Source organism: Tursiops truncatus, chromosome 2 (assembly GCF_011762595.2).
Source record: "Tursiops truncatus isolate mTurTru1 chromosome 2, mTurTru1.mat.Y, whole genome shotgun sequence".
NCBI classification, from domain to species: Eukaryota; Metazoa; Chordata; class Mammalia; order Artiodactyla; family Delphinidae; genus Tursiops; species Tursiops truncatus.
In genome coordinates, this window is record NC_047035.1 from 146,358,713 (window position 1) to 146,386,179 (window position 27,467).

Genomic DNA, 27,467 nt, shown 5'->3' on the forward strand with positions numbered 1-27,467 from the left:
GGCCCTGCAGCCCTGGAGGGACACAGGTGGCCTGTCCCCGGACGGTGGTGGCGGTGGGGAGCTGGGTCTGAAGGCCCTGTCTTTTCAGTTAGCCACCTCTATGGATTTGGCTTGGTAGACGCGGACGCCCTCGTCATGGAGGCCAAGAAGTGGACTGCAGTGCCCCTGCAGCACAGCTGTGTCGCTGTCACAGACAAGAGGCCCAGGTGAGCTCGGTTCTTCCGGTGTGTCCTTTGGACTCTGCTGGAAGGTATTTCGGGGATGGGGGAGATAGGTGTTCACACACGCATTCCTGTGCACATCGGTGAGGACATGCGTGTGTGGGTGCGTGCAGTGCGTCTGTAAACATGTCTGCATTTTTTCTTGTGGATTGTGAAGCAGGGAAAGGAATCGATTCTTAATCCAGTACTGTTTTAGGCCTTTTGCTGTCATTGTAGTTTCCCCTTTTGTCAATTGCTCCATTCTGAGGCGTCCATCCCTCAGCCTGAACCCCAGCCTAGGATTGGAACTTCTTAGCCGTAATATTTAGCAGAGCCACCCAGACCTGGGAGCTGCCCTGCTGGCTGGGGGCGATGGGCAGCAGCGCCAAGCGGCCTCCGAGAGGCTGGAGCCATAGCTCTGGCAGCTCCACCGGCCCTGAGAGTCCGCAGTGAGACCCCATTGGTCCTGGACCAGGGTGGCAGCCCCAGCTTCTTCTCTGTGGCAGGAGAGGGTTTAGTATCCAGAGTGCACAGCAGCACGGTGTCACTTTTATCTGGACTCAGATAAGCTTAAGGTGTAAACACTGGGATTTTTTTTTTAACATCTTTATTGGAGTATAATTGCTTTACAATGTTGTGTTAGTTTCTGCTGTAGAGCAAAGTGAATCAGCTATATGTATACATATATCCCCCTATCCCCTCCCTCTTGCGTCTCCCTCCCACCCTCCCTATCCCACCCCTCTAGGTGGTCACAAAGCACCGAGCTGATCTCCCTGTGCTATGCAGCTGCTTCCCACTAGCTATCTATTTTATATTTGGTAGTGTATATGTGTCCATGCCACTCTCTCACTTCGTCCCAGCTTACCCTTCCCCCTCCCTGTGTCCTCAAGTCCATTCTCTCTTTTTTTTTTTTTTTTTTGCGGTACGCGGGCCTCTCACTGTTGTGGCCTCTCCCGTTATGGGGCACAGGCTCCGGACGCGCAGGCTCAGTGGCCATGGCTCACGGGCCCAGCCGCTCCACGGCATGTGGGATCTTCCCGGACCGGGGCACGAACCCACGTCCCCTGCATCGGCAGGCGGACTCTCAACCACTGTGCCACCAGGGAAGCCCTCAAGTCCATTCTCTATGTCTGTGTCTTTATTCCTGTCCTGCCCCTAGGTTCATCAGAACCCTTTTTTTTTGGACGGCGGGGGGATCCATATATATGCGTTAGCATATAGTATTTGTTTTTCTCTTTCTAACTTACTTCAGTTTGTATGACAGACTTTAGGTCCATCCACCTCACTACAGATAATTCGATTTCATTTCTTTTTATGGCTGAGTAATATTCCATTGTATATATGTGCCACGTCTTCTTTATCCATTCATCTGTCAATGGACACTTAGGCTGTTTCCATGTCCTGGCTACTGTAAATAGTGCTACAGTGAACATTGTGGTACATGAGTCTTTTTGAATTATGGTTTTCTCAGGGTATATGCCCAGTAGTGGGATTGCTGGGACATATGGTAGTTTTAAAAAAAATCTGTACGGAATTCCCTGGCAGTCCAGTGGTTAGGACTCTGCGCTTCCACTGCAGGGGGGCACAAGTTCAGTCCCTGGTTGGGGAATTAACATCCCGCATGCTGCGTCGCATGGCCAAAAAAATCAACTGTAAAGTAAATAAAATAGCAAGAATCCTATTCCGTTAGGAGAGGAGATCAGATTACTCTCCTGAATTCTGCTGTTGCCGCTGTCCATTGTATCCTTTTCAGAATGGTGTTACTCTAGGCTTTAAAATTGATGAAGAATGGAATGCATTTCTTTCTCTCTATAACTGTTTATTACCTTTGGAAAATGTGTGTTTGAAAAGAAAAAGAAATGATGGGGTGATTAAAAGGGATTCTTGCTTTATCAACAAAGATAGACCATTCTCTTTGAGCTCGCCCCTTCCTTAAAGGCGTCTACCTCTTATAGCATGCCCTTCTGCTATAAAATGTTGAGAAAAGTGTTTCTTGCTGATGCCTTGCATACAGTAGAAATTCAGAAAGTATTTGTTGGATGAACAGCCACAGAACGATCTTTTGAAAAATTGCATTTCCCTCCTGCTGCTAATTGTGAAGACTGACTGCCGGGTTATCCCTCCAAGGCCTGAGGAGCTGGTAGGCCAGCAGGCGAGTCTCAGCCTTGACATTTGAAAGCGTCGTTTTCTCTGGGGAGCCTTAGACTGTCAAACTCAGGAGAAAGTGGAAGGTTTTCTGAGATTAGGAGGCCTTTTGCATTCTTTTGCTTGGTTATTTGGAAGACCCCTGGCACACAGGCACTCAAGCTCCAGGTTAGGTGGTGCTGGACTCGGGGGCTGGGTCCCACCCGCGAGGCTGCCCTCTGCCCTGCCGCGTCCAGGCTGCAGCCCTTCCTTTCCACTGGCCTCCCCGTCGGGGCAGCTCCTGAATGAAGCATTCTTCTGCTGCCAGAAATAGTTTTAAGATGGGAGAGTGGTGCCTAGGTGGCGAAGGGTTGTTTTTATTTTTATTTTATTTTGTTTTTTAAGTGCTGGTACACGAAGTCTAGACAGCATGGGTTGAGGGGCGCAGCCATACTACACAGTGTGACATTGTTCCTGTCCTTTGAGGAAAGGTCCCCGCAAATTCCAGCAGACGGGAAGAATCGCACTGCTGTTTCTAAGGGAAAATCATCTTTACGTGTAGCAGTTTCAGACTCTCTGGAATATTCAGCCAATCTGCTGTCCCAAACCTCAACTGCACATTCAGTTGTTCCCAAGGACATAAGGGCCGAGAGAGAGACAGACAGCCAGGTGCTCCCACGTGGAAGGCAGATACGTGTTTAGCCCTGATAGCCTCATCTCCCGGCAGAGCTGCAGCCTGCCTGCCAGGGTCGCTTGAGCCAGAGCTGCTGAGCACCCCCAGTGCTTATGGCTGTTTCTTTCATCAGGGTTCTTGTGTAGCTTTGCCTAAGCTGCTGGGACCGTTTAGCTTAAAGATGAAAAGGAAGTCTTCCCGCATGCCTGCTTCTCCCTCTGCCTCTCCCTGCTCCCTCTCTTCAGATGTTTCTTGATCTGGGGGTCCCCGAAGACGGCTGTCCACTCTCTTGGCCTCTTTCTGGTTTTTCCTTCTCATTGTGGAATCTTAGGATGCCGTGAATGTCCCAGACCTGGCTTCAGTGCTTCCTGTGGAGAAGAGCACAGAGAGAGGGAGGGAGGAAGGGGGGAGGGGGCCTCTTTGGCCACCCTTTGCGGACCCATGTACCCATGGGACACGTTTCCCTGTCTTCCCTCCTGAGTATAAGGACCAGGCCAACCCTACTGTGACCTTCAGAGAACAGTGTTCCTTGCTATTAAGTGCAGGCGTCCTGGCAAGGACTGTGGCCACACCTGCCAGTTCTGCGGTGACGTCTGAGCCAGGGGGCCTGGGTGTCCATGGTCACGTGCAGGGCAGGAATGAAGAGCACTGACATCCTTCTTAACAACTTTGAGCCTCAGTTTCTTCTTCTGTGACGTGGGGATGTAAAACAGCTCCCAAACCTCACACCCTGGTTGGGGGTTTTGAATGAGTGAATATACGGGGAGTGCTCAGAACAATGCCTGGCTCACAGTAAGGGCCTGATAATTGCCGTCCATCACATTCACCTACGTATTTACAAGCAGCGTTGTTATAAAAGGACATCACATGCAGTCTGGTTTCATGAAATACCAGAAGAGTAAACAGCATGTGGTTAGTGCACAGTTAATTCTTGAACATCTAGAAATAGATGGTCTGCTCTGTAGATAAACCTAAATATTCAGAGCTTTTAGTTTTGACGTATATTTTGTGTGGTGGGTGAGTTCTTTAATAAAAGACAAGCCGCACTAAACCACGGGCTGTCAGGATGGTAATCTTCCAAACCTGCTGAAGCTGAAGACGAGTACGTAAGTCCTCTTTGCTTTGGAGGACTCTGGCTGTCTTTCCAGCGCGAAGTTAGGAGACATGGATGTCATAGACCGTGTCGCTGTAGCCTGGGTTTTTAAAGATGCGAGGGAAGTGCCGGCTAGAAAATCCTGCGAGTCAAATAAGATACTTAAAAGCTGGGCCTCGTTTTCATTCACGGGAATTATACTAAGCTTGATTTTCTTCTTCACTTTTTCAGAAAGGCTATAGAAGTGTTCACTTTATCCTCCTCTATCCGACACCCACAGACTTCCAAATAATTCTGCACAGGCAGATGGCACTGGTCATGATCCTCTTTACCCTCCTGCAATTGACAAAAGTTCTGAGGAGATTCAAAACCATCTGTGCCCAAGACCAGGCAAGAACGTCTTCCACGTGTGTTTGAATGTCACAGCAGAGAGTCGGGCTCAGCGCACATTTTCACGGGTGTCATCTGTAAGGCCCGTAACAAGCCGTTCTCTATCGCAGACGTGCCCGTCGAGTTCAAGGGATTTCCCCTCCTGCTGCACCGACACGCAGCACTCGCTGAAAGCTGCATAGGCTGTGCTTTCCCCGTGGGTGCCTGAGAGGTGGGTCAGACACCACGGCCTGTTCCGGGGTGGGGTCGGTGACAGGCTGTAAAGAGACGGCCCAGGGAGATCTGGCAGCGCCTCGGAGTCGGGGGGCCTGGCCCCTCTCATTCCTCGCCGCGCCCACCCCTGCAGGCCCCTCTCTCCTGGCGGCTCCCTGACCACCTCCACGACCCCAGGGACTTCTTACTGTGTCTCAGGCGAGACGGGCTAAATCCCCCACCCCCAGTCCCTAGATGTACAGCATCCAGACTAGGGGTGTCCGCGTGGCCTTCCTGCAGAAGTGAGTACAGCTTCCCCCGACGGGTCTGTGATGGCAGCCCCCAGCCCCACCCATCACAGCCTCTCTCCTGCTGTGCTGCTGGCCTTTCTGCTCCTCTTGGCCTAAACCTGACTCTAGGGCGGGGCGTGGTGCTGGACAGAGCAGGCCAGCTGAGGGACGCCAGCAGGGCCCGAGTGGTCCCCCAGGGCACAGCGGGTGCCACGCTCATGTCTGAGCACAGGCTGGGTCCCGGGCAGGATCTGCAGAGAGGGTGGCCCTGTGACTCCTTGGGTCATGGCCGTGGGGACCATCTCCCTCAACAGGATGTACCCCAGGGGAGGACAGCCCCGTTAGGGCCGAGGGGCGGGCGAGGGTAGAGGGGTGTCAGTGCTCTTCGTTGTGACCACGGACACCCAGGTCCCTGGCTCAGAACCCACACGACCTCACGCAGAACTGGCAGGTGTGGCCACAGTCCTCACCAGGACGCCTGCACTTAATGCCAATGAACACCGTTCTCTGAAGGTCACACTAAGGTGGCCTGGTCCTTCTACTCAGGAGGGAAGACAGGGAAACGTGTCCCTCTGGGCAGGAGCGCATCCCAGGAGCTCAGGCAGGATGGAACCACGTCCCCCAGGACACGTTCCCTCCATCCCTCTGCATCCCGGCTGTGGGGCACACTGGCTCTGAGACGGGAAGGCACCTTGGCCTTGGCTACCTGCAGGCTCCTGCAGTCTCAGTCAGCTGCCACCACCCAAGGGGCCGGGCCCTGGTGTCTGTCATGCAGCAGGTCAGCTGGGCTGGCCCGGAGCACCTGTGTGGCTGGACCCATGCCGGCCCGACTCCAGGGCTCTGCAACGGGGCTGTGGCACACAACTGGGGCTCACGGCTCTTCAGGCAGCTAGAAGCCCCTCTTTCCTGCTCTGTATTGTGCAGGTTCCCTGCCCTCCCAGCCCCTCTCCAGGGCATCTGATCCGTGCCCGCCGGCTACTATATGAGGCCGCTGCTCCTGGCTTCCTCCATCATGGCATCCTACATGGGCCTGGGTGCCTTGAGGAAACTCAAGGGGTGCTCTGCAGTCCTGCGCTGGGGGTGACCGTACCCAGGCCCTTGACCTTTGTTCTGTCTCCTCATATCCCTTTAGTTAACTGTTTGTTTTCCTGCAGCCCTTGTCCTCCTTAGCTTTTTTTTTTTAAGACTTTTTGATGTGGACCATTTTTTAAAAATCTTTATTGAGTTTGTTGCAATATTGCTTCTGTCTTACGTTTTGGTTTTTTGGCCACAAGGCATCTTAGCTCCCTAACCAGGGATCAAACCTGCACCCCTTGCATTGGAAGGTGAAATCTTAATCACTGGACCACCAGGGAAGTCCCCTTATCTTATTTTTTGATGCAAACCTGTTTCCCCAGGCTTCCCTGGTGGAGCAGTGGTTAAAAATCCACCTTCCAATGCAGGGGACACAGGTTCGAGCCCTGGTCCACGAAGATCCCACGTGCCTCGGAGCAACTAAGCCCGTGCGCCACAACTACTGAGCCTGCGTGCCACAGCTACTGAAGCCCACACGCCTAGAGCCTGTGCCCTGCAACAAGATTAGCCACCTCAGTGATAAGTCCACGCACCACAACAAAATGTAGCCCCTGCTCACCACAACTAGAGAAAGCCTACGCACAACAACGAAGACCCAACGCAGCCAAAAATAAATAATTAACCAAAAAAAGAAAAAACCTGTTTCCCCCACATTGTGAGCGCTCCCTACTTCTAAGACAAGCAGTTGAAGCTGAATGATACCATGATTCTCATTGTTCACAGTAGTTGTGTTCTATGATGTCACTACAAATGCTGACTTCATGAATGCAGCACCGTCTTCCTGGGAGCCTCTGGTCACGACACTTTTGTCAACCGGTCAATACAGAAACTTGTTTTATATGTGTTTCTGTCTAGAGACACTTTAAAGTGTATAGTTGACTTATTTGACAATGAGCCATGGTCGGCGGCACTGTAACTCAGGCCTGGATGATGCCTGAACCAACACATGGATTTTCTCCACAAGCCACATCAGTGCCTTCCTGTGCTTAGGATGCTAGCCAGCACTGCAGCACTGTGCTTGGGGCCATTTTAAACAGTGAAACCACCAACAGAACGCACAAAAATGTGAAAAACGTGGCACTCGGTAGACCAGAAGAAGGACATTTGTTTATAGTATGAGCTTGTTTGACCTCAGCTGGGAACACACACACTGGGCAGTTCACATATTCTGCCTCTCTCTCTGCAAATGACCACAAACGCACCACAAGTATTGATTTGAAGTTATAAATAAATTTTAGTGAGTAGGTGAATTTGCAAATATGGACTCATGATAATGAGGATTGACTGTAATTTCCTTGTCTCCCCCCACCCCCATCAGATTGAGCCTTAGAATTGGAAGGAATGTTTAAAGTCAGCTGATTTAGCCCCTTCATTTCACATAGAAGAGAAATATGTGCCATAAACTTAAACACTGTGTGTTTAAAACACCTTATAGCCCAATTAATCATGGGCAGCCCTGTCCGAATTAATATACTGGATTAGCCTCTTTTTTTTTTTTTCAGCTCAATTTTATTTGCAGCCTAAATGATCGTCTGTGGTTTGATAATCAAAAGTAATTTCATCTAAGGAAAATCCTAAATGTGGACTAACCTGAGTAAGAAAGTCACAGAATCGCTGCCTCAGACTCTCATGACCCTCCTTCCCAGAACGGTCATCCTGGAACAGAGACCCAGGAAGTGACTCAGAACCTCCTTGCTGTCCCCATACAGATGGCCCCAGGCCCTCCCACCGGCCATGTTGCCTTCCTGAGTCTAATAAGTCTGTGCCAATGAACCCCTCTCCATCCAGTCATGACCCATTAGAAGGTCGGTGCAGGGATTTCCTGGTTGACCTTCTGGTTGACCTTCATGCATGACCCTCCGTTGTCATGGTCCTCGGCTCTGCAGCAGCCTCTTCTCCCCCAGACAGATGCCAAATACCACAGGGGGAAGGACACTGCTGCTTTCTGGTTCTGCTGGGTCTCCAGCTCCACGTGACCTCAGGACTGTCGGGGGAGGAACTGAGCACTGCCCGCTTGGCCCCAGCCCTGCGCGTGGAAAGGTGGCGTCACCCTGGGGATGCTCGGGGCCAAGGCACAGGTCTGGCCTTGCAGCTGAGCTGGGAGAGGTCTTCAAGGTGGGAGTGAGGAATACAGGCAGACCTTGGAGATATTGTTGGTTCAGTACCAGACCACTGCAATAAAACGAGTCACATGAATTTTTTGGTTTCCCAGTGCATATAAAAGTTACGTTTCCAGTGTGCCGTAGTCTGTTAAGTGTGCGACAGCATTATGTTTAAAAAGACAGTGTACATACCTTAATAGAAGATACTTGATCGCCAAAAAAGGCTCACCATGATCTGAGCCTTCAGTGAGTCATAATCTTTTTGCAATAGTAACATCAAAGATCACTCATCACAGACCTCCAGAACTTTTAATAATAATACTGAAGTGTTTGAAGTATTGTGTGAATTACCAAAACGTGACAGTAAGTGAGCGGATGCTTTTGGAAAAGTGTCGCCGACAGACTTGCTTGTCGCAGGGTTGCTGTAGACCTTCAATTTGTACAGAACGCAATTAAGCGAAGTGCAGTGAAAGGAGGTCTGCGTGTGCTGACCTGTAGTGGCTTCCCAGCTTGAGCAGAAAGACGCGGGGAGGGAGAGAGCTTCTGCCCATGGCCCACCTTCTGCTGCTTTTCCCAGCCACTTGATTTACTAGAAAACATTTTTGCCTCTGGCTCTGAATGTCACTGATGCCGTAAGATTCTAAGCGTTGTGAGCGCCTTGAATTTAGTAAACTGCGAACTTGTTTCTATGCATTTTCAAGCAATTAGATGGTATTATGTACTAGAGAATACTGGAGGGAGGTACCAGGAAGTTACTATGAAGCCTGTGGGCTGGTCAGGAGAAGGGAGCTGCTGAGGGCCCTTAGGATGAAGGAACATCTGGAAGGTCCATAATTAAGTCTGACGTGTGGCTCAGCAGGAGGTGCCACGTCTCTGTCCCCAGAGCCCTCTTCTAAGGAGGGCAGCCCCCAGAGCTTGAATATCACTGGGTCTGGAGGGAGGTCTTATAGGACCTTTTACTGCTCAGTTCCCCTAGGTCCTGGGAAGATGGCTTTGTGCACAGACAACAATTTCGGAGTTTAGTAGCAGAGGAACATTTTCGGTTATCTTGGGAGCTTTAAGATCTCTCTACATCAGTTTTGGTGATTAAAGTACAACTTATCTGTGTTTGTGTTTCTGTGCATTGTTTAACCTAAACCCTGCAGCTTCTGTGCGCCAGACTGGCCAACCTTTGTGACCTCAGGGGCCTGGCAGCTGGGGTCCCTGAGCCAGAGTAAAAACAGCAGATTGCAAGAGGCTTTGACAATCTTGTTGAGAATGTCACATGCCCTGAACTGCGCTTTCCTCTAGATGTCCACACCAGGGCTGGGCCCAGGGAGGCGGCCGTGAGGGGGATCGGGCCGCCCTCTTTTTTCTCCTGCTCCTATTCTCTGAATGCCTGAACCTCATCCCTAAGATTAAGGTTTCCTGGCTGGGATCCCATGTCTGTTTCTAGAGCAGGGTGATTGCTCCACATCCTAATTGGCAAATGGTTCGGAGTGGGGGTAGATACAGAGTTTAAAACTTCATTATGACTTTTTTTTTTTTTTTTTTTTTTGAGGTACGGGGGCCTCTCACCGTTGTGGCCTCTCCCGCTGCGGAGCACAGGCTCCGGACGCGCAGGCTCAGCGGCCATGGCTCACGGGCCCAGCCGCTCCGCGGCATGTGGGATCTTCCCGGACCGGGGCACGAACCCGTGTCCCCTGCATCGGCAGGCGGACTCTCAACCACCAGGGAAGCCCCATTATGACTTTTGTTTCTGTTTCACCCCCATCTTGCTCTTCAGCCCAGGAGAGCATGGGGTTGTTTAGTGGGTCTTCACACGGAGGGGTCCCCTCCCCCCAGCACCCACGCTGCCTTCTTAGTGCAAGAGGGCCGGGAATAGTTTACCTGGAGATACATGAGTGCCCGGTGGGGCTGGAACTCTCCAGAGCTTTCTTTTCTGCTCTGAGTCTCCCACAGCGGGGGGCCCACTGACCTGTAAACACAGACAGTGAAACTTGGGAGAAGGCAGTGGAAGAAATCAGCATCTCTAAATCAATTTAGGATGTATGCAAATCATGTTTTCAAATATTTAGAGAGTCTCTGAGGGAGTTACATCACTGTTTATAAGTGTTTTGATTGTTTTTTATGACTCGGGCCCAGTCGAACCAAGCGACGTAATTCCTGAGATAGTGAGCCCACGCTGCCCCAGAGGGAAGTCGGGCATAATGGGAAAAGCGCTCCCCATAATAAACAGAGCGCTAGCCAAGCGGCGGGGAATTATTCCTGTGCTGCTGGGCGGAGGGTAGCCTTTGTTCAGTTTACAGACCATTAGGGTGAGCCGCGGTGGTGCAGACTCAGAGGGTGGCCCGGCTGGGGCTCTGCAGCAGCGTCGTGTGCAGGCTTGTCTGCTCCATCTGGGGAGCATGTGAGAAAATCCTGGTGGAACTGAGTCCTGAAGGACTGGGGCTTGGTGCCTGTCCTCAGATTCCACCCCAGATGATAAAGCTCCCCTGAGTTTGTACAGAGAACTGTCATCCACTCCCTTCACGGGGCGGGGGAGGAAGGGGCCCCCAGCCTTCAAGCAGACAGTCCTGAGCAGACCATCTCCTGTCCAGTCACTGTGGCCTCGACCAGTGCATTCAGCACAAGAGGCCAGGTCTGGCCCTGGGTCCCTTGTCTGTCTCCTCTTTCCTAGTTTCTTGAACACGAGTGTGGGTCCACACAAGCTGGGCACCTCTGGGGACTCAGAGCCTCAAACCCCAGCTCTGCCTCTCAGTAGCTCTGTGACCTTGGGCACGGTCCTGGATCTCTCTCTGGATCAAAAGGGTCGGTCCTCGTGAATTCTCACAACGGGGGCTGGTGTCCGGCACGCAGCCAACTCAGGAAATGTTTGCTGTTGTTATCATTCAGCATCACGACTTCTATCTTCAAGGCCAGTCTTTGAGACAGAAGTGCTGGGGCTTTAAAGCCTTGCAGACCCCAGGCGTTGAGGAGATGAGCTGGCCAAAGGGTTAGAGCACCGAGGGGCCGGATCCATGGGTACGTTAGCTGAGTCTGCACAAGAAGACATTCTTTAAATGTCTCTAAACAAAAAAAACAAACAAACAAAAAAAAATGTCTCTAAGCAAATTCCAGAATGATAAACCTCTTCTGGGCAGGTGATATAACCCCGACAGGCACTTCTGAGTGTGAGACCAAGAGGCTGCGGCCGGGAGGCCTGGATCCGTCCCCCTCGTGTGCGACTGAGGGCTTCAGGTGCCAAGTACTAAGCCCCTCCCTCCTCCACCAGGAGCATCCCCGTGGTGCAGACGCTGAGGACCAGCGCCCTGACCACCGCCTGTGCCGACCACTCGGACCAGCGTGTGAGCTACCTGGAGCACGTGGTGGCCCGCATCACCATCTCCCACCCACGCCGAGGAGACCTGCAGATCCACTTGATTTCTCCCTCAGGGACCAAGTCTCAGCTTTTGGCGAAGAGGTAAATCTAGGCTGGCCTGGGGGGCCGGGGCGGGAGCCGGGCTCACGTCAAGGTCACATGACCCTGTAAGGCACCTGGCACATTGCGGGTCTAGCTGTTACTGCCTCTTGAAGACACTCACACGTAGACCCAACAGACCTGAAAAAATAGCCTTCTGCAACCTGCCCTTCAAAGCTGCCCTGGGAAACTCTCCATTTCGGGCAGTAAGTAGTGACAAAGGTTTGTGGTGGTTTCATTGCTTAGTGGAGAAATGCATGGAATTCTGGCTATGACTTCATTGCTGAGGTCATTGGAGATCATTTTTATCGTATTCATTCTGCATTTTAAGTGAGAACGTGTGTCAGAGGAGCACTGTTTTGTGTCCTGGGGTAGAGCCTGCACGAGCAGGAGGCTCTGAGGGAGACAGACGCACAGGTGTTGGGAGGCTTCTCTCTGCGGAGGTCTTGCCCATGCACTAGGATGGTCCCTGTGGAGCAGGTGCTCTGAGAGGGAGGCTCTGGACTCTTGGAGCCCAGTGCATAGTTTGTGGTGCCCAGTTTGTGCAAGGCTGTGGAGTCCTTTCTTTGACAGACTTCGAGACAAGAAGAAGCGCTTTGCTGCGTTTATGTGACTTGCAGGTCATCGGAGTGAAGGGGTATCGGGAGCTCGGGGGGGGCTAGAGGGTCCTGGGCCTCTTTTTCCGGCTCCTTCCAGCTACGAGGCAGAGGGAGAAAAAAGGTTTCACGGGCAAATCAGCATTTCCCGCTTCTCTTGAAAAACGGAACTGGCAGTCGTGCCCAGTACCCCTCAGGATGCACCCTGAGACTGCCCTGCCCGCCGGACCGCAGCCCCCGCTGCCTGCGTGCTGCACCTGGCCCCCCTGGCCTCATTTGGGTCCCTTGCCCAGGACTGCAGCCCTTTCTTGGGGCTGCAGGATTCAGAAATGGGGGTGAGTGACAGCCTCCAGACAGGACCAGGCAGGAGAGGGGCCCTTTTTCTTGATGCCCCTCTGTCCCCAGCTGCTCTGCATGACACAGAGAGAGGCAGTCGGCCTCCATCAGAGAGAGGGGAGTATGCTGTGTCCTCCTGGGCACCCCCCCTGCCTCCCCAGCAGCCCAGTCTCTCTGTGGCAGGAGACTGTGGGCCCGCCCTGGGCTTGTCCTCCGTGCGCTGGACACACCCGGGGACCAGACCCTGGCTTCATCAGCTCCCAGGACTTGGGCACCAAGCTTGGCCCCTGCTGGTCTCCCCCCTCACAGCACAAGAGTGACAGGTGGCATCTCCCCTCTGAAGGTAGGCCCAGGCCACCCTCTGCACGTGGGATGCCACCATGGGCACGAGTATTTTGAGGGTGCCGGCTGGCAAGCTACAGCTTTGTGCTGTTTTGCAACCAGAGTTGTTACTATTAATCAGAACTTTTAGAGATTGCCTTTAAAAGTCCAAATTTCTAGTGTTTCTTGAAAAATTGGAAGCTGTCCAATACTGGGCTCACGTTCCAGGGCAAATAGTCACTAGAGCACCGCAGGGCCCTGTCCTTGCACCAGCACTGAGGCCAGGTGTGGGCCGCTCGTGCCCAGGCTCTCATGAGGTCACCTCGCTGGACCCCCGTTTGCTCCAGGCCAGATGCCTAGAGGCATCCAAGTTGACAACCCTTGAATCTGAGGCAGGAGCTGGGTGCAGACTCCAAATGGTGGCCTGCATTGACCTTGAGCACGAGGAGGCTTGGGGTGGGGGCCGCAGTGACCAGGAAGGGCTGGCGTGGGCTCTGGAGCCCAGAGGCCTGAGCTCACAACCTGCTCCTTCACCTCCCAGCAGGGCATGTGGGAGCTGGCCACCACTCCTCAACTCTGGAAACGTCCTGTGACCCCTCCCTCACAGTTAAGAGTATTACAAGAACTAGATGTGATGATACAGGTGGAAATGCTGGCATGGTCTCTGGCTCAGGGGCTGGCTGTGCTCCCATCCTGCTTACACCTGCCTAGCCGTCAGCAGAAACCTTCCAGCACCCGGCTCTGTGTTCATCCCTTCCTAACTTCCATTCCTCTGCTCAGGCCCAGGGTTGGAGCCCCTGGGATGAGAGAGCGGGCGCTGCTGAGCTCACCTGGTTCACAGCTGCCCGCTCCCTGGGTCACGCTGAGCCAGCACCATCAAGCATGCTCAACCCGTCCGGAGCCACTGGGCCGTCATCTGAGTCGTGGGAATTTGGTTTTTTCCAACGCAGTTTGTGTGATTATACCAAGAATTTGTGTTTTGGGATCCAGTCGCTTCTCGGCCTTTTGGCTAAGATCAAGTGTAGGATCGATTACCTTCTACTTTATTTCACATCTTGCTTAATTCAGAAGCTTTTTTCGGGTTTCCAGGTGTTTTTTGCTCCGAGTAAGCTGACATCTTAAGTACCTCAGCCCTTGAAAGAGCTTGTCTTTGTTCTGTCCCCAGTGCCCTAGATTCAGTCTGGCATCGTGTGTGAAGATCAGCCTTGACCCTTGTGGTTTCTTAGAAGAAAGTAGAGGTTTTCCCCTCCCCGCACTGTTCTCCACGCAAAGCACATTTCCTTGATGAACATTTTTGTACAATGGCTGTTTGGAGAACCCCCAATTGGGAATTGAATCTGACATCACACAAAACATGTGTCTGAATTTCTGATGAACAGTAAAGAGCCTCTACATTAAAAAATTGTTATTCCAAAATAGAGATAGAAAATTAGGCTGTGAAGGAAGAGTCCAGAATTGTTCCTTCTACAGAGACTGAGGGGCCCTGGGTGCTGGAGAGGGAGGGTGTCCATGAGTTGCTCCCTGTTTCTGCCTGAACCAAGCGTGAGAAAATGGACCGGGGCCGAAGGTCCAACAGGAAGGACCTTCTTCCAGTCTGGAAGGACCGAGGGGGCTCTTGCACCTGCAGGGGACACGGGCCATGGGAGGAGCGCCCAGGGGTGCCTCCTGCCCGCAGTGGAAAACCACCAGGCCTGTTGTGTTCTCTCCCCCAAATGCAGCTGTGGAAACCTGCTAAGCCCTGGAGATTAAGGGACAACATCTTTCCCACAAGTTTGAGTAGTTGTTCATTTTTTCTTGCTTGTATCTTCTGGAGAAGAACCACACGAGCTGGCTCTCAGACAAATGTGAAAGATTCCTTCGTTCCATAAACCAGCATTTTAGAAAGGCCTCCTTTGTGATGACCTTGCGGCTTTGGGGGAAGGATGGTGTGGCCCAGCCTCCATCCAGGACCTGGGGGTCACAGGCTCTGTAGGATGCCTACTGCGATGGAACATGGGGGCATTCGTTGGTGATGGAGAGAACCCAGGACAGGAGTCAAAATGCCCTTGAGGGCATTCCATCTCAGCCAGTCACTGGAGGGGGGACCTGCAGTAGATGCCTACTCCCGGGGCCTCTGGTCTGCGAATTAGGGTTGGGGGAGGAGCCCACCGCTGACCCAGCCGCTGCCCTATGCTGGCGCCACCTGTGCAGCCTGACTGCCTTCCTTTCAGAGTGTTTGGAGACCCGGTGAGGTCACGGAGGTGAAGGTGCCGTGCAGGGCTGTGCTGCACAGCCAGGGCCTGAAGGCATCCGCGTCTCCTGCACCTTCACGCCAGCCACGGGCCAGGCCCCTTCCGCCCTGGGAGGCACGTCAGCCAGCTGTGCAGTCACCTGGGCATAATTCCCAGGCAGGAGAGCCCTCGGTGGGCTGGTCACCCTGGCCACCATCCCTCTGGGGACCCTGTGTCCTGACCCCACGTTTCCGATTGCAGGTTGCTGGATCATTCCAACGAAGGCTTTACAAACTGGGAGTTCATGACCGTGCACTGCTGGGGAGAGAAGGCCGAGGGGGAGTGGACCCTGGAAATCCAGGACATGCCATCCCAGGTCCGCAACCCAGAGAAACAAGGTCAGTGGGTCTTGGGAAAGTCCCAGCAACTTTTGTATTTCGATCCTTTTCTTAACTCTAGACTTTTATTCAACTGCAGTACCTGGATCATTCCTTGCTGTTGTTTTTTCTTGGAGGTAAAATTTACATAATATAAATGTCACTGCTTAAATTGTTGTTAAGTGTACAATTCCATGGCTTTCAGTGCCTTCACAGTGTTGTGCAGCCGTCACCACGATCTAATTCCAGAACTTTGGCATCACGCCGGAGGGAAATCCCAGTACCCATTACACAGTCATCCCCATTCCCCCACCCCTCCCAGCTCTTAGCAACTCCTCACCTATTTTCTGTTTCTGGATTTGCCTCTTCTGGACATTTCATATAAATGGAATCATACAACACGTGACCTTTTGTGACTGGCTTCTTTCATTTAGCTTGATGTTTTCAAGGTTCGTCCGTACTGTAGCAGGTGTCAGTGTTTCTTTCCTTTATGTGACTAAATACTCTCCCACATCTTGTTTATTCATTCATCAGTTGGTGGACAGCTGGGTTGTTTCTACTTAATAGCTATTATGAACATCCATGCACACGTTTCTGTGTGGACATGTGTTTTCAGTTCTTTTGGCTGTATACCTAGGAATGTAATTGCTAGGTCATATGGTAACTGTGTTTAACTTTTTGAGGAACTGCCGAACTGTTTCACAGTGGCCAGACCCTTTTACATTTCTGTCAGCAAGATGTGAGGATTTTAATTTCTCTACCAGCACTTTTTTAAAATTATAACCATCCTACTGGATGAGAAGTGGTATCTCATTGTGGTTTTGATTTTCATTTCCCTTATGATCAGTGATGTTGACCATCTTTTCATGTGCTTCTTGGCCATTTTATATCTTCTTTGGAGACATGTCTATTCAAGTCTTTTGCCCACTTTTAAATTAGATTGTTTGTCTTTTATTATTGAGTTATAATCATACAACAAGAGTTGAGTAAGAGTTCTTTAAATATTCTGGATACTAGACCCTTATCGGTTAATATGATTTGCAAATTTTTTCTCCCATTATGTGGGTTTTTCTTTCACTTTATTGATAGTGCCCTTTGGTGCACAAAAGTTTTGTTTTTTTGTTTTTTTTGCGGTATGCGGGCCTCTCACTGTTGTGGCCTCTCCCGTAGCGGAGCACAGGCTCTGGATGCACAGGCTCAGCGGCCATGGCTCACGGGCCCAGCCACTCCGCGGCATGTGGGATCCTCCCGGACCGGGGCACGAACCCACGTCCCCTGCATCAGCAGGCGGACTCTCAACCACTGCGCCACCAGGGAAGCCCTGTTTTGTTTTGTTTTTTAATTAATTAATTAATTTTTGGCTGCATTGGGCCTTCGTTGGTGCGCACAGGTTTTCTCTTGTTGCGGAGAGTGGGGGCTACTCTTTGTTGTGGTGTGTGGGCTTCTCATTGCAGTGGCTTCTTTTGTTGCGGAGCATAGGCTCTAGGCACTCCAGCATCCGTAGTTGTGGCACATGGGCTTAGTTGCTCCGCAGCATGGGGGATCTTCCCGGACCAGGGCTCGAACCCGTGTCCCCTGCATTGGCAGGTGGATTCCTAACCTCTGCACCACCAGGGAAGTCCCAAAACCTATGTTTTCTTCTAAGAGTTTTATAGTTTTAGCTCTGTACGTTTAGGACTTGGATCCATTTTTAATTACTTTCTGTATGTAGCGTGAGGTAAGAGTCCAAATTCATTCATTTGCACGTGGCTGTCCAGTTGTCCCAGCACCATTTATTGCAAAGGCTATTCTTTCCCCGGTGAATGGTTTTGACACCTTGTCTAAAATCAATTGGCCATAAATGTATAAGCTTGTTTCTGGACTCCCAACTCTATTCCACTGGTCCATAGGTCTCTCCCTATGTCAGTAACACACCGTTTTGATTACTGAAGGTTTGTAGTAAGTTTTTTTGTTTGTTTGTGTTTTTTTGCGGTATGTGGGCCTCTCACTGCTCCCATTGCGGAGCACAGGCTCCGGACGCACAGGTTCAGCGGCCATGGCTCACGGGCCCAGCCGCTCCGCGGCATGTGGGATCTTCCCAGACCGGGGCACGAACCCGTGTCCCCTGCATCGGCAGGTGGACTCTCAACCACTGCGCCACCAGGGAAGCCCTGTAGTAAGTTTTGAAATCAGGGATATGTGGGTCCTCTGACTTTTTCTTTTTCAAAATTGGTTTGGCTAATCAGGGTCCCTTGCAATTCCATATGAATTATAGGATCAGCTTGTTAAGTTCTGGAAAAAGGGTAGTTGGAATTTTGATAGAGATTTTGCTGAATCTGTGGGTCAACTTGGAGAGTATCGCTGTCTTAACATCATGAAGTTTTCCCATCCGTGGACACAGATGTCTTTCCATTTATTTAGGGCTTCTTTCAGCAGTATTTTGTAGTTTTCAGTCTACTTCCTTGGTTATGTTTGTTCCTAAGTAGTTTATTCTTTTTGATGCTATTGTGAATGGAATGGTTTTTTCAGTGTTTTCAGATTGTTTACTTCTCTGGTAATTTTTGCTCCCTTTCATAACTCTTAGCTAGTAGTCGTCTGTTTAACCCATCTTTATTAAATGCCTGCTACTGTCTAGGCATTGATCTAGGTGACAGGGTACATACACCAGGAAGGAAAAGCACGTAACTGTGATGTCTTGTCCTGTAATCACCACCGAGGTGCTGAGCTCTACCGAAGTCCCTCTGTCGGGTTCCTGGTGGAGTGCAGGGACTGTGCTCCAGTCTGGCTTGTCTGTGGAACAATTTTACCCAAGGTTTGTTTTCTCTGATCAGCTGTTCCCTGTGGCCTTCTCTGCAGACATGCTCTTCTTTTTGATGACCCTAAACCCTTCCTCTGCCCTGATTCTTTTCTGATTCTCTGTAAAACAGTTTCACGGATTTTTTTTTTTAATCAGGGAGAAGGGAGGAGCATTGACTTGCTTTATGCAAAAAAATTGACTTTAAGTGATCAAGTCGTCTCTGAGGTCCCCCTACCCGCCCCCCAAATCACTTTCTTTCTGCCTTTAAAATAATAACTATTATGCAATACATTAGTGGAACAAATTCTGAAAATACAAAAACTTAACATTTTAAATCACTTGAAATTGACGTCTTTTAAAACTAGACGCTCCTCCTCAATTAGTCCTTTAAAAGCCCCGGAGTGCATCGGCCCTATTAAAGGTCCAGGGTCGGCTTGTCAGGCCGGCTGCATCCCCTGCGCCACGGGCAGAGGCAGGGTCCCCGCGCCAGCCGGCACCACCCCAGCCACTCGTGCAGGGGAGCAGTGAAGGCCGTGCATCCACACGCCACAGCCAGCTGACTGTTGGAAGCGCGGGATGAACCTGGTGGGTGTTTATGTTTCTCAGCACTTAGTAAGTCAGGGCTCCTCTCTGGACCTCAGCATCCTCAGCTGGGACGTGGAGCTGAGCTGGATGCTCTCCTGACCGTGGCCTGTGTGGTACGTCCACATCCTGGAAGGGGCCTTGCTGGCCTGGATGCTCCTCTGTGCTCTCTGGCCTGTCCGGACCCCACTCCTCTTCCAGACCCAGTTCCAGACAGCCTACTGTGGGGCTGGGTGGGCACAGAGCAGGCAGGCGCCTAGGAGACCCCGGTCCTCCTCGTCTAGCGCTCCCACTGGGGTTTTGTCGACACGCAGGTGGTGATGCAGTGTGCCCGGTGGTGCCCGAGATGCAGCAAGGCCAGATTGAGCCGAGCTGTGTGGACTGTCGTCAGGACTGATGTTGGTGGGATGCCCTGGAGGGATTCTGAGCAGAGGAGGGGCATGGTCTGAACCACCATGTGGACAGGGTCACTCTGACAGCTGGATCAGAGTGACTGAGTGTGGCTGGAGTGGGGAGAGGGCAGAGGTGGGGGGGGGCAGTTAGGAGGCCATTGCAGTGTGAGGTGAAGGTGACCCTGACTGGGGCGGGGGGGCAGCAGTGGAGGTGTTGAAAGCAGCCGGTTCCTAAAGTAGAGTCAAGAGGACATGCTGGCAGATCAGACGTGGGTGCCAAGAGGGGAGGGGGCCCCGAGGACTCCGGAGGTTTGTCCTGTGCGTCGGGAGAAGGAGTGCAATTTCCTAGATCTGGGACATCGCGGGGGAGTGGGTGCTGGGGGGAGGGTCAGGAGCTCAGTTTGAAGGTGCCTGTGACATACCCAGGTAGAGCAGTGGACCTGGAGGCCGGGTGCACACATTTCAGTGCTGTGGGCAGATGGCGGGTCTTGAAAGCCACGCGTGTAGACGGGCTCCCCCAGGGGTGAGTGGGGTGACCCTCTGCCTGCAGGATGTGGGCACTGGAAAGGAACCTGTTTCCGTAACGATTCCACACGGGTGCACATGCCGAGCTGGGGGCTGCTTCGGTGCAGTGCAGAAGTGCGTGCCGTGCACCTCCCCACCACCCCATCCTGCCCATCCACTCCCCGCCTCGGGCCTGCACCGCACGTGCTGGCTCTGCCCTTGTCCTGCTGACATTTGCTCTCTGGAGTCTGGTCCTCCGGCGGCTGCTGTGTCCCCAGTGCCTCCTGCTGCATGGCTGGTGATGGACACAGAAGATGTCTGGTGAACGAACGAGGACAGGTGTGATCAGCCCGTGACCGATGCTCTGCCTGCCGCAGAGGACACAGCCTTAGTGGAGGAGGGGGCAACCCCGAATTAAGTCCTGAGACAGGCCGTCTCCCTCCCTGAGTGTGGGTGGCATCTGGGCCTGGGCCAGTTGAGACCGGTGCAGAATACACACCCCCTGGTACCTTCTAGCTCTGACCTTCTGTGACCTGCTGGACTCTGGGGGGCGGGGACCCTTACTTCAGTGTTGTCACAGAGGGTCTCCTCGCGCCTACAGTGGCCCCGGGGGTGGGTTCATTTGTCTGAGCTCCGCCCTGTAGAAACACCATTCCTGAGGCTGCCTTATGGAAACGGGTGGCCAGTGGCTATTGACAAACCACACACGTGCTTCCCGGGCAGGACGAGGTCGGGCTCTCCATCTCGGCTGCCCGTTCAGCCACCTGCTCAGCCGTTCAGGCGCTACCTAGCACCTCCTCCCCGAGCGCAGCCGAAGTCTGCGTTGGCTCCATCGGCATCTCTGCACATAGATGGGGGCGGGAGGGAGAGAGTAAGGACTGTGACAGCCAGGCTCTGAACCATGCAGGTCAGCCTGGCGGGACCTCAGCCTGCGAAGGTGACACAGAAGACCAGGGTTTCCCCCTGACACAGACCCCGAAGCCCAGTAGAAGTGCAGGCCTTCGAGATGCTGTTGGTGCTGAGGCTGTGATGGGTCCCAGCGGGCATGTCGTTCCCTCCCTGGTTGTCAGCTCAAGGTGGCCTGTAGGTACCGGGTCTCCGTTGGCCTCGGTGCCAGACATAAAGGAGCAACACACGGTCACGGCCCTCAGAAAGCACGGCCCCTGTCCTTCCTCTGCATTGATTCCAAGAATGGGTCCTGGGGCGCGGGGCTGCGTCTCTGTTCATTTCAGTCCCCCTCAAATCTCTGCATCGTAATTGCTTAAAAAAAAAAAAAGCCAATTCAGTTGCAGTGGTATGCTGGGTGAGAGTGCTCTAAAATCTGAGATAAGACCCGGGGCTTGCTGAGTAATTCAGTTGTCTGGATGACCCGCTCCCTCAAGCAGTACTCACCTCCTGTCACACTGAGCCTGGTTTATGTTGTTAGTTTTAAAACTCTTTTCTTTACAACTGAGGAGCAGATTACTCATTCGTTTTTCTCTTCAGTTCCTGGGCCAAGGAGAGGGTGTGTCTTCTCCTGGGATCACGCTCCTCTGGAGGCAAGTTAGGGATGGGACTGAGTACAAATCCTGCTTCACAGCCAGGTTGCCTTTGCAAGTGGTGTTTCAATCATTCCCGTCCACGTTCAGCGCACCTTTATTGAAATCTAAATCAGTCCCAACTTGGGGCTACTAGGACCTTGCCTTGCCGCTCGCTGGGGGAGCAGGGCTGGGCTCAGGTGTGGTGGGGAGGGCACCCCAGAGGCAGGTAGGCTGGCTGAACCCCCTCCCCCAGCACTTCCCCCACAGGCCACACCACCACCACATAGAGAGAGGCCAGGCCCAGCACCGCAAGCCGCCAACAGCACCGTCAGAGCAGAGCAGGGGTCCCATCCTGCAGAACATCTCTCGGGGAAGAGTGGCTGCATTTTACAAAGTTTCCATCTCGAATGCGCTAGCTTTTCAGTTTGGGCACTGAATGCAGAAAGTTCCAATTCTCTGGGAGACGTGTTCTTCATTCTCCTGTATCTGCCTGGGGCAGGCCTGGGGTCAGCTTCTGGTGCCCCTGCTTTCCTGAATCGCTGTTGCCGTTGTTCGGGCTGCCATAGCAGAGTGTCATAGACTGGGGTGCTCATCAACAACAGGCATGTCTCTCTCACAGTCTGGAGGCTGGAAGCCCAAGATCAGGGGCCAGCGTGGTCAGGTTCCGGTGGGGGCCTCTTCCAGGTTGGACATGATGACCTGGGCCCAGTAATTGAGGGGCGGGACCTTCCCATCCGCCCTCCTCACCTTGAGCTCATGCTGGTGATCACACCTAGGGCACAAGGCAAAGCCTGTACACCTGCTGGCATCAGGCCAGCCTCCCAGCCTAGGTGTGCACACTGCTCTGCGTCTGGGTGCAGGGAGGCCCCCAGCACCCCTGTGACCTGGGGCTCCTGCAGGCACCCCTGCACATGCGCGAGGCTGTGGATCCTCCCTGCTCGGCTGGGATCAGCCCAGCTTTGAGCAGCATTGGGATGTCCTCCTTGGTCTTCTCACTCATTCACACACTTACCTGCTACGCGCTGAGTCCGCTGGGCAGGCACAGGGCTGAAACATGCTTCTTCCTCCCTCCCCTATGCACCCCCGAGCACCCTGCTCAGCGCCCCACGTGGAGACTTTGCTGGGGCTGTGGTTTCTCTCTGTGCGGGTCCCGCACTTGCCCTGCGAGGGGGAGTCAGGAGCCATCGATGTTTGAATGGAAAGCATAATCAAGCATCCTTCCAATCCTCTTTCTGTGATCACAACAGATATCTTATTTAATGGCCCCAACAGGAGTTAGTCTTATGTACTTGGCATTCACATCGTAATAGACTTTCTGAGATGATTGATGGCATTTTAAAAAATCCTGTTGTTCTCCTGAACTCAGGGAACTCACTTTTTCCCTCGATTAAAATTTCTCCTTTTTTCTCTAATCTTCCCTCTGTTTTCAAAAGAGCAGCAGCCCACATGTGCCAGGCTTCTCTTGGTTTCCATAGCATTTCCAGACTCTCATTGAAGGAACAAGCGAGGAATATGATGATAACGAGTGCTTATGTATTTTCCATTAGGCACTGGGTGTTATCTCATTGCTAAAAGTCCGTATAGAATCAGGGCATCTTAAACAGAGTCCTAGCCGATAAGGAATGAAGGTTTATGAAAATAAAAACGTCTTATTGCTAGCGATACACACCACAGTATTTACAAGTGAAATGTTAGTGGTGTCTAGGATTAGCTTTAGAACACTCCAGGGGTGTGGGATGGGAAAGTGGAGGATGGGGAGGGCATGAACAGACGAAGTAGGACGGGCCAGATATCCATGATCGTTGGGAGTTCATTGTACTGTTTTCTCTGTTTTGTGTTTATTTGAAAATTCACATCATGAAAAGTTTTTTAAAATACATGTATGGGGAACATCTCTTCCAAAGTGGTCAGAAGGAAGAACTGTTACGCAGATTGGGCTGGCACAATTAAATAAAGATGTAGGTGCTTTAGAGTAAATACACCTCAATTTTCCACAAGTGTGAAAAAAAAAATGTTCAGTACGCCACTGAAGAACTAGTTTCTTTGGACTTTCTTACCCTCAGACAGTCAGTCTAAAATCTATGAAGGAATATGGCAGGGTCCCAAACTCTGTGTGTGCATGTGTGTAAGTGTGTATGTGCCTGCACATATGGGAGTGGGTATCGTATGTGTGCCCGTAGGTAAGTTATCTGTGTGTATACATGTGGGTGTGTGTGCGCGTGCATGTGTGGGTGTGGTGGGTATGCACGTGTGCGTGTGTGTTTGCTTGTTTTTAAAGAACCAGCACAGCCTAGCAGTTGAGCCCTGGAGCTGGCCTGCTCAGCAGACCCCTGTTCTGCGTCTCACCAGCAGTGGCCCTGGATGGGTCACTCCTCCCGCTGAGCCTCAGGGCCTCCTCTGCATAGGGCTGTTGGGAGGATTAAATGAAGCGGCACATGTGAGGTGCTCAGTGTTACGAAGCTTACTCCTCATGGCAATTACTGTGTGTTTTTATCCTCCTTCTGTGGGAGAGAAAGCTGGTTCAAGCCCCACATAGAGCCTGACTGAGCTCACCTAGCGTAAGGGCGCAGCCTGGAGCCAGGTGTGCTTCTGCACAGACGGGCCCGGCCCACTCCATCCCTCCCGGTGGGTGAGTCCCCACGCACCCACCCAAGGTGCACCCAGCAGGCACCTTTCGTGGATGTTTTCCTCTTCAGCCCTGTGGCCAGTGCTTTTCACGCGTCCGGCTTTAGGACATTTGTAGTTGGGTTTTTTACTTTAAAGTGTTGCAATTAGAAGATAAAAATCAAATGAAGTAACAAAGGCTAACAGGTGCCTGGTACCAGGAGCATCTGCTGTGCATGAGGGTCAGGGCTCCTGGGAAGCCCTCCTCCTGAGAGGCTGCCTCACCTGGCCTGAGGCTCCAGGGAGCACTTGACTTCTGAGACCTCACTATGATTGATAGGTATGGGCACGGTCCTTTATTTTTTTAACCCACTAGAGCTCTTGAAACACAATAGGCACTTAGGATAGATAGTTATTGATCTTTAAGGGTTTTTCGTATACACTCTGTGCCTGGCTTCAGTATCATTGATTAATCCATTCTTAGCAAATCTACCATTTTATAACACTCCCAGCAAATATCACCATGAAATTAAGGGATGTGGGGAGCTCCACTGAATGATTATAAAGTTCTCTGGAAGAGGAGACTAGGGAGAGAAATTCTGAAAGAATTAAATGCAGATATTTAAACATATTTTTAAACTATAATAACTGTTGATGCCAGAATAGACAGATGAGTCAAGGGGACCAGAATAGATAGTCCACAAATAGAGCCGTGTAGACACACTAACAAATAGAGCCGTGTAGACACACTAAGTGTAACATTTCAATCTGGCGGGGAAAGAATAAAGCGTTGAATAAAAGATGTTGACAATTGGCTCACCATTTGGAAAGGAAATCATTATATTGGTAGATTTATACCCATAAAATTAGAAACTTCTGTTTGGCAAAAAATACCGTAATATTAAAATTAGAAAAATATTTATAAAATATTTTGGACAAACTTGAGTCATTCGCAGATGGTCTTTTTCACTTCTCTGTAGCCGAAGGACTGCAAACTTTTCCTGTGAAGGGCTTTCTGGTCTCTGTGACAACAACAACTCTGCCATTTTAGTGCAAAAACAACCACAGAAAATATGTAAATGAAGAGCCTACTGTATTCTAACAGAGCTTTACAAAAACAGGCTGTGGCTGAAGCCTGTTTACATGTTGCAGTTGAACTGAGTACATGCTCTGTTACTTGGTGATGAAGAGGCCTGTTTATTTGGGGTTTTTTTTGGTTTTTATTGTTTTTTTTGCTGTACGTGGGCCTCTCACTGCTGTGGCCCCTCCCGTTGCGGAGCACAGGCTCCGGACGCGCAGGCCCAGCGGCCATGGCTCACGGGCCCAGCCGCTCCGCGGCATGTGGGATCTTCCCGGACCGGGGCACGAACCCGTGTCCCCTGCATTGGCAGGCGGACTCTCAACCACTGCGCCACCAGGGAAGCCCTATTTGGGTATTTTTTGAGGCATCCCATCCAGGCGCCATTTTCCCACACATGGAACCATATTGTCCCTTGTGATGGTAAGGTTTTAACAACTTACCAGTGCTCTGGGGGGAAATGATGTGTGTCTGTATATCACATACGTTTATTATAAACTACTGACACAAAGTACGTGTAGAACAAAATTTACAAATAAAAATAAAAGATGCCCTCTTCATACTGTAAATTCCATGTAGCCCATCGATACTCAGAGAATGCTTTCATTAATTTTCACCAGGGACTTCCCTGGAAGTCCAGTGGTTAAGACTCTGTGCTTCCACTGCAGGGGGCCTGGGTTCAATCCCTGGTCAGGGAACTAAGATCCCACGTGCCGTGAGGTGTGGCATGCATGCATCAATCAATCAACAAAATTTTCACCAAACTCTCTTATCCATGGCCAACCTATGGATGTAGTTGCTGAGCAACTGTCTTTCCGACATAAATATAGGTCTGAACTTCATTCGTCAACAACACAAGCAACTTCTTTGCTGAATTGGATAATAATTTTCAAAAACTGGAATATTTTCATAATTCTTTATGCCACTCCCAGTGTAATGACTATAAACACAATACACTCTTAAGTTTAATCTGTTACTAACATTTTCTCTGTCACTTTCAGTCTAGAAAATCAACAATAAATGAAGTCCTTATTTATTGCATTTGTCCATTTCCACGTATAAATTCTCCACCATGACCAATTTCAGGCTACCAAGGTGTTGACTCTGAAGATAAAGTTGGGAGGAGACGCACAGGCCACCAGTAGAGAGTATTTCCATCATGTAGACAGAATAGATGTAAATAACCCCCAGAGTATAGGAAATGACAAGATAAAGTAATTAGGAAGTGGTGATTTCTGAATATTTGTTATCTTTGTTCTCAATATAATTTAATTGTAATTTTATGTGGTTTAATTTGTAATAATGGTTATGTTAAGAACCCGCTCACAACATTCTTGAAAGTGTTAACAATCAGCTGTATTAAGTCAATGTGAGCTGGCCCAGCACACCCCTGCATATTGGGAGTTGTATAGGTAGAGGACTTTCTTTCTTTTTTCTTTTTTTAAATTTATTTTATTAAAATATAGTTCATTTACAATGTTGTGTTAATTTCTGCTGTACAGCAAAGTGATTCAGACACCCACTCCATTCCTCCGTGACCCACTACCCCCTTGGCAACCACAAATCTGTTCTCTATGTCTGTGAGTCTGTTTCTGTTTCGTAGATAAGTTCATTTGTGTCATATTTTAGATTCCACATATAAGTGAGATCATATGGTATTTGTCTTTCTGACTTACTCCATTTAGTGTGATAATCTCTAGGTCCATCCATGTTGCTGAAAATGGCATTATTTCATTCTTTTTTATAGCTGAGTAATATTCCATGATATATATGTACCACATCTTCTTTATCCATTCAAGCATCAAGGCACATTTAGGTTGTTTCCATGTCTTGGCTACTGTGAATAGTGCTGCTATGAACATAGGGGTGCATGTATCTTTTCGAATTACAGTTTTGTCTGTGTATGTGCCCAGGAGTGGGATTGCTGGGTAATATGGTAGTTCTATTTTTAGTTTTTGAGGAACCTCCATACTATTTTCCATAGTGGCTGCACCAATTTACATTCCCACTGACAGTGTAGGAGGGTTCCTTGTTCTCCACACCCTCTCCAGCATTTGTAGACTTTTCAATTATGGCCATTCTGACTGGTGTGAGGTGGTACCTCACTGTAGTTTTGATTTGCATTTCTCTAATAATTAGTGATGTTGAGCATCTTTTCATGTGCCTGTTGGCCATCTGTATGTCTTCTTTGGAGAAATGTCTATTTAGGTCTTCTCCCCTTTTTTTGATTGGGTTATTTGTTTTTTTTTGTTATTGAGTTGTATGAGCTGCTTGTATATTTTGGAAATTAAGCCCTTGTCAGTTGTGTCATTTGCAAATATTTTCTCCCAGTCTGTAGGTTGTCGTTTTGTTTATGGTTTCCTTTGCTGTGCAAAAGCCCTTGTAAGTTTGATTAGGTCCCATTTGTTTGTTTTTGCTTTCATTTCTAATGCCTTGGGAGACTGACCTAAGAAAACATTGGTCCAATTTATGTCAGAGAACGTTTTGCCTGTGTTCTCTTCTAGGAGTTTTATGGTGTCATGTCTAATATTTAAGTCTTTAAGCGATTTTGAGTTTATTTTTGTGTGGTGGGAGGGTGTGTTCTAACTTCATTG

At 50.6% G+C, this 27,467-nt stretch overlaps 1 protein-coding gene and 1 pseudogene across 6 annotated transcripts in view; both read left to right on the forward strand.

The window, feature by feature from the left end:
• The window catches only part of PCSK6 (proprotein convertase subtilisin/kexin type 6), a 189,973-nt gene that overhangs the window by 122,047 nt on the left and 40,459 nt on the right, over positions 1–27,467 (forward strand). For all 6 annotated transcript variants that reach the window (XM_033852286.2, XM_033852281.2, XM_033852283.2 and 3 more), the window contains 3 exons: positions 89–206; positions 11,392–11,580; positions 15,302–15,438. In XM_033852286.2, coding sequence (XP_033708177.1) covers positions 89–206; positions 11,392–11,580; positions 15,302–15,438 — 444 coding nt within the window. The remainder of the gene's footprint in view (positions 1–88; positions 207–11,391; positions 11,581–15,301; positions 15,439–27,467) is intronic.
• LOC117311361 (U2 spliceosomal RNA) lies at positions 13,820–13,978 on the forward strand (annotated as a pseudogene).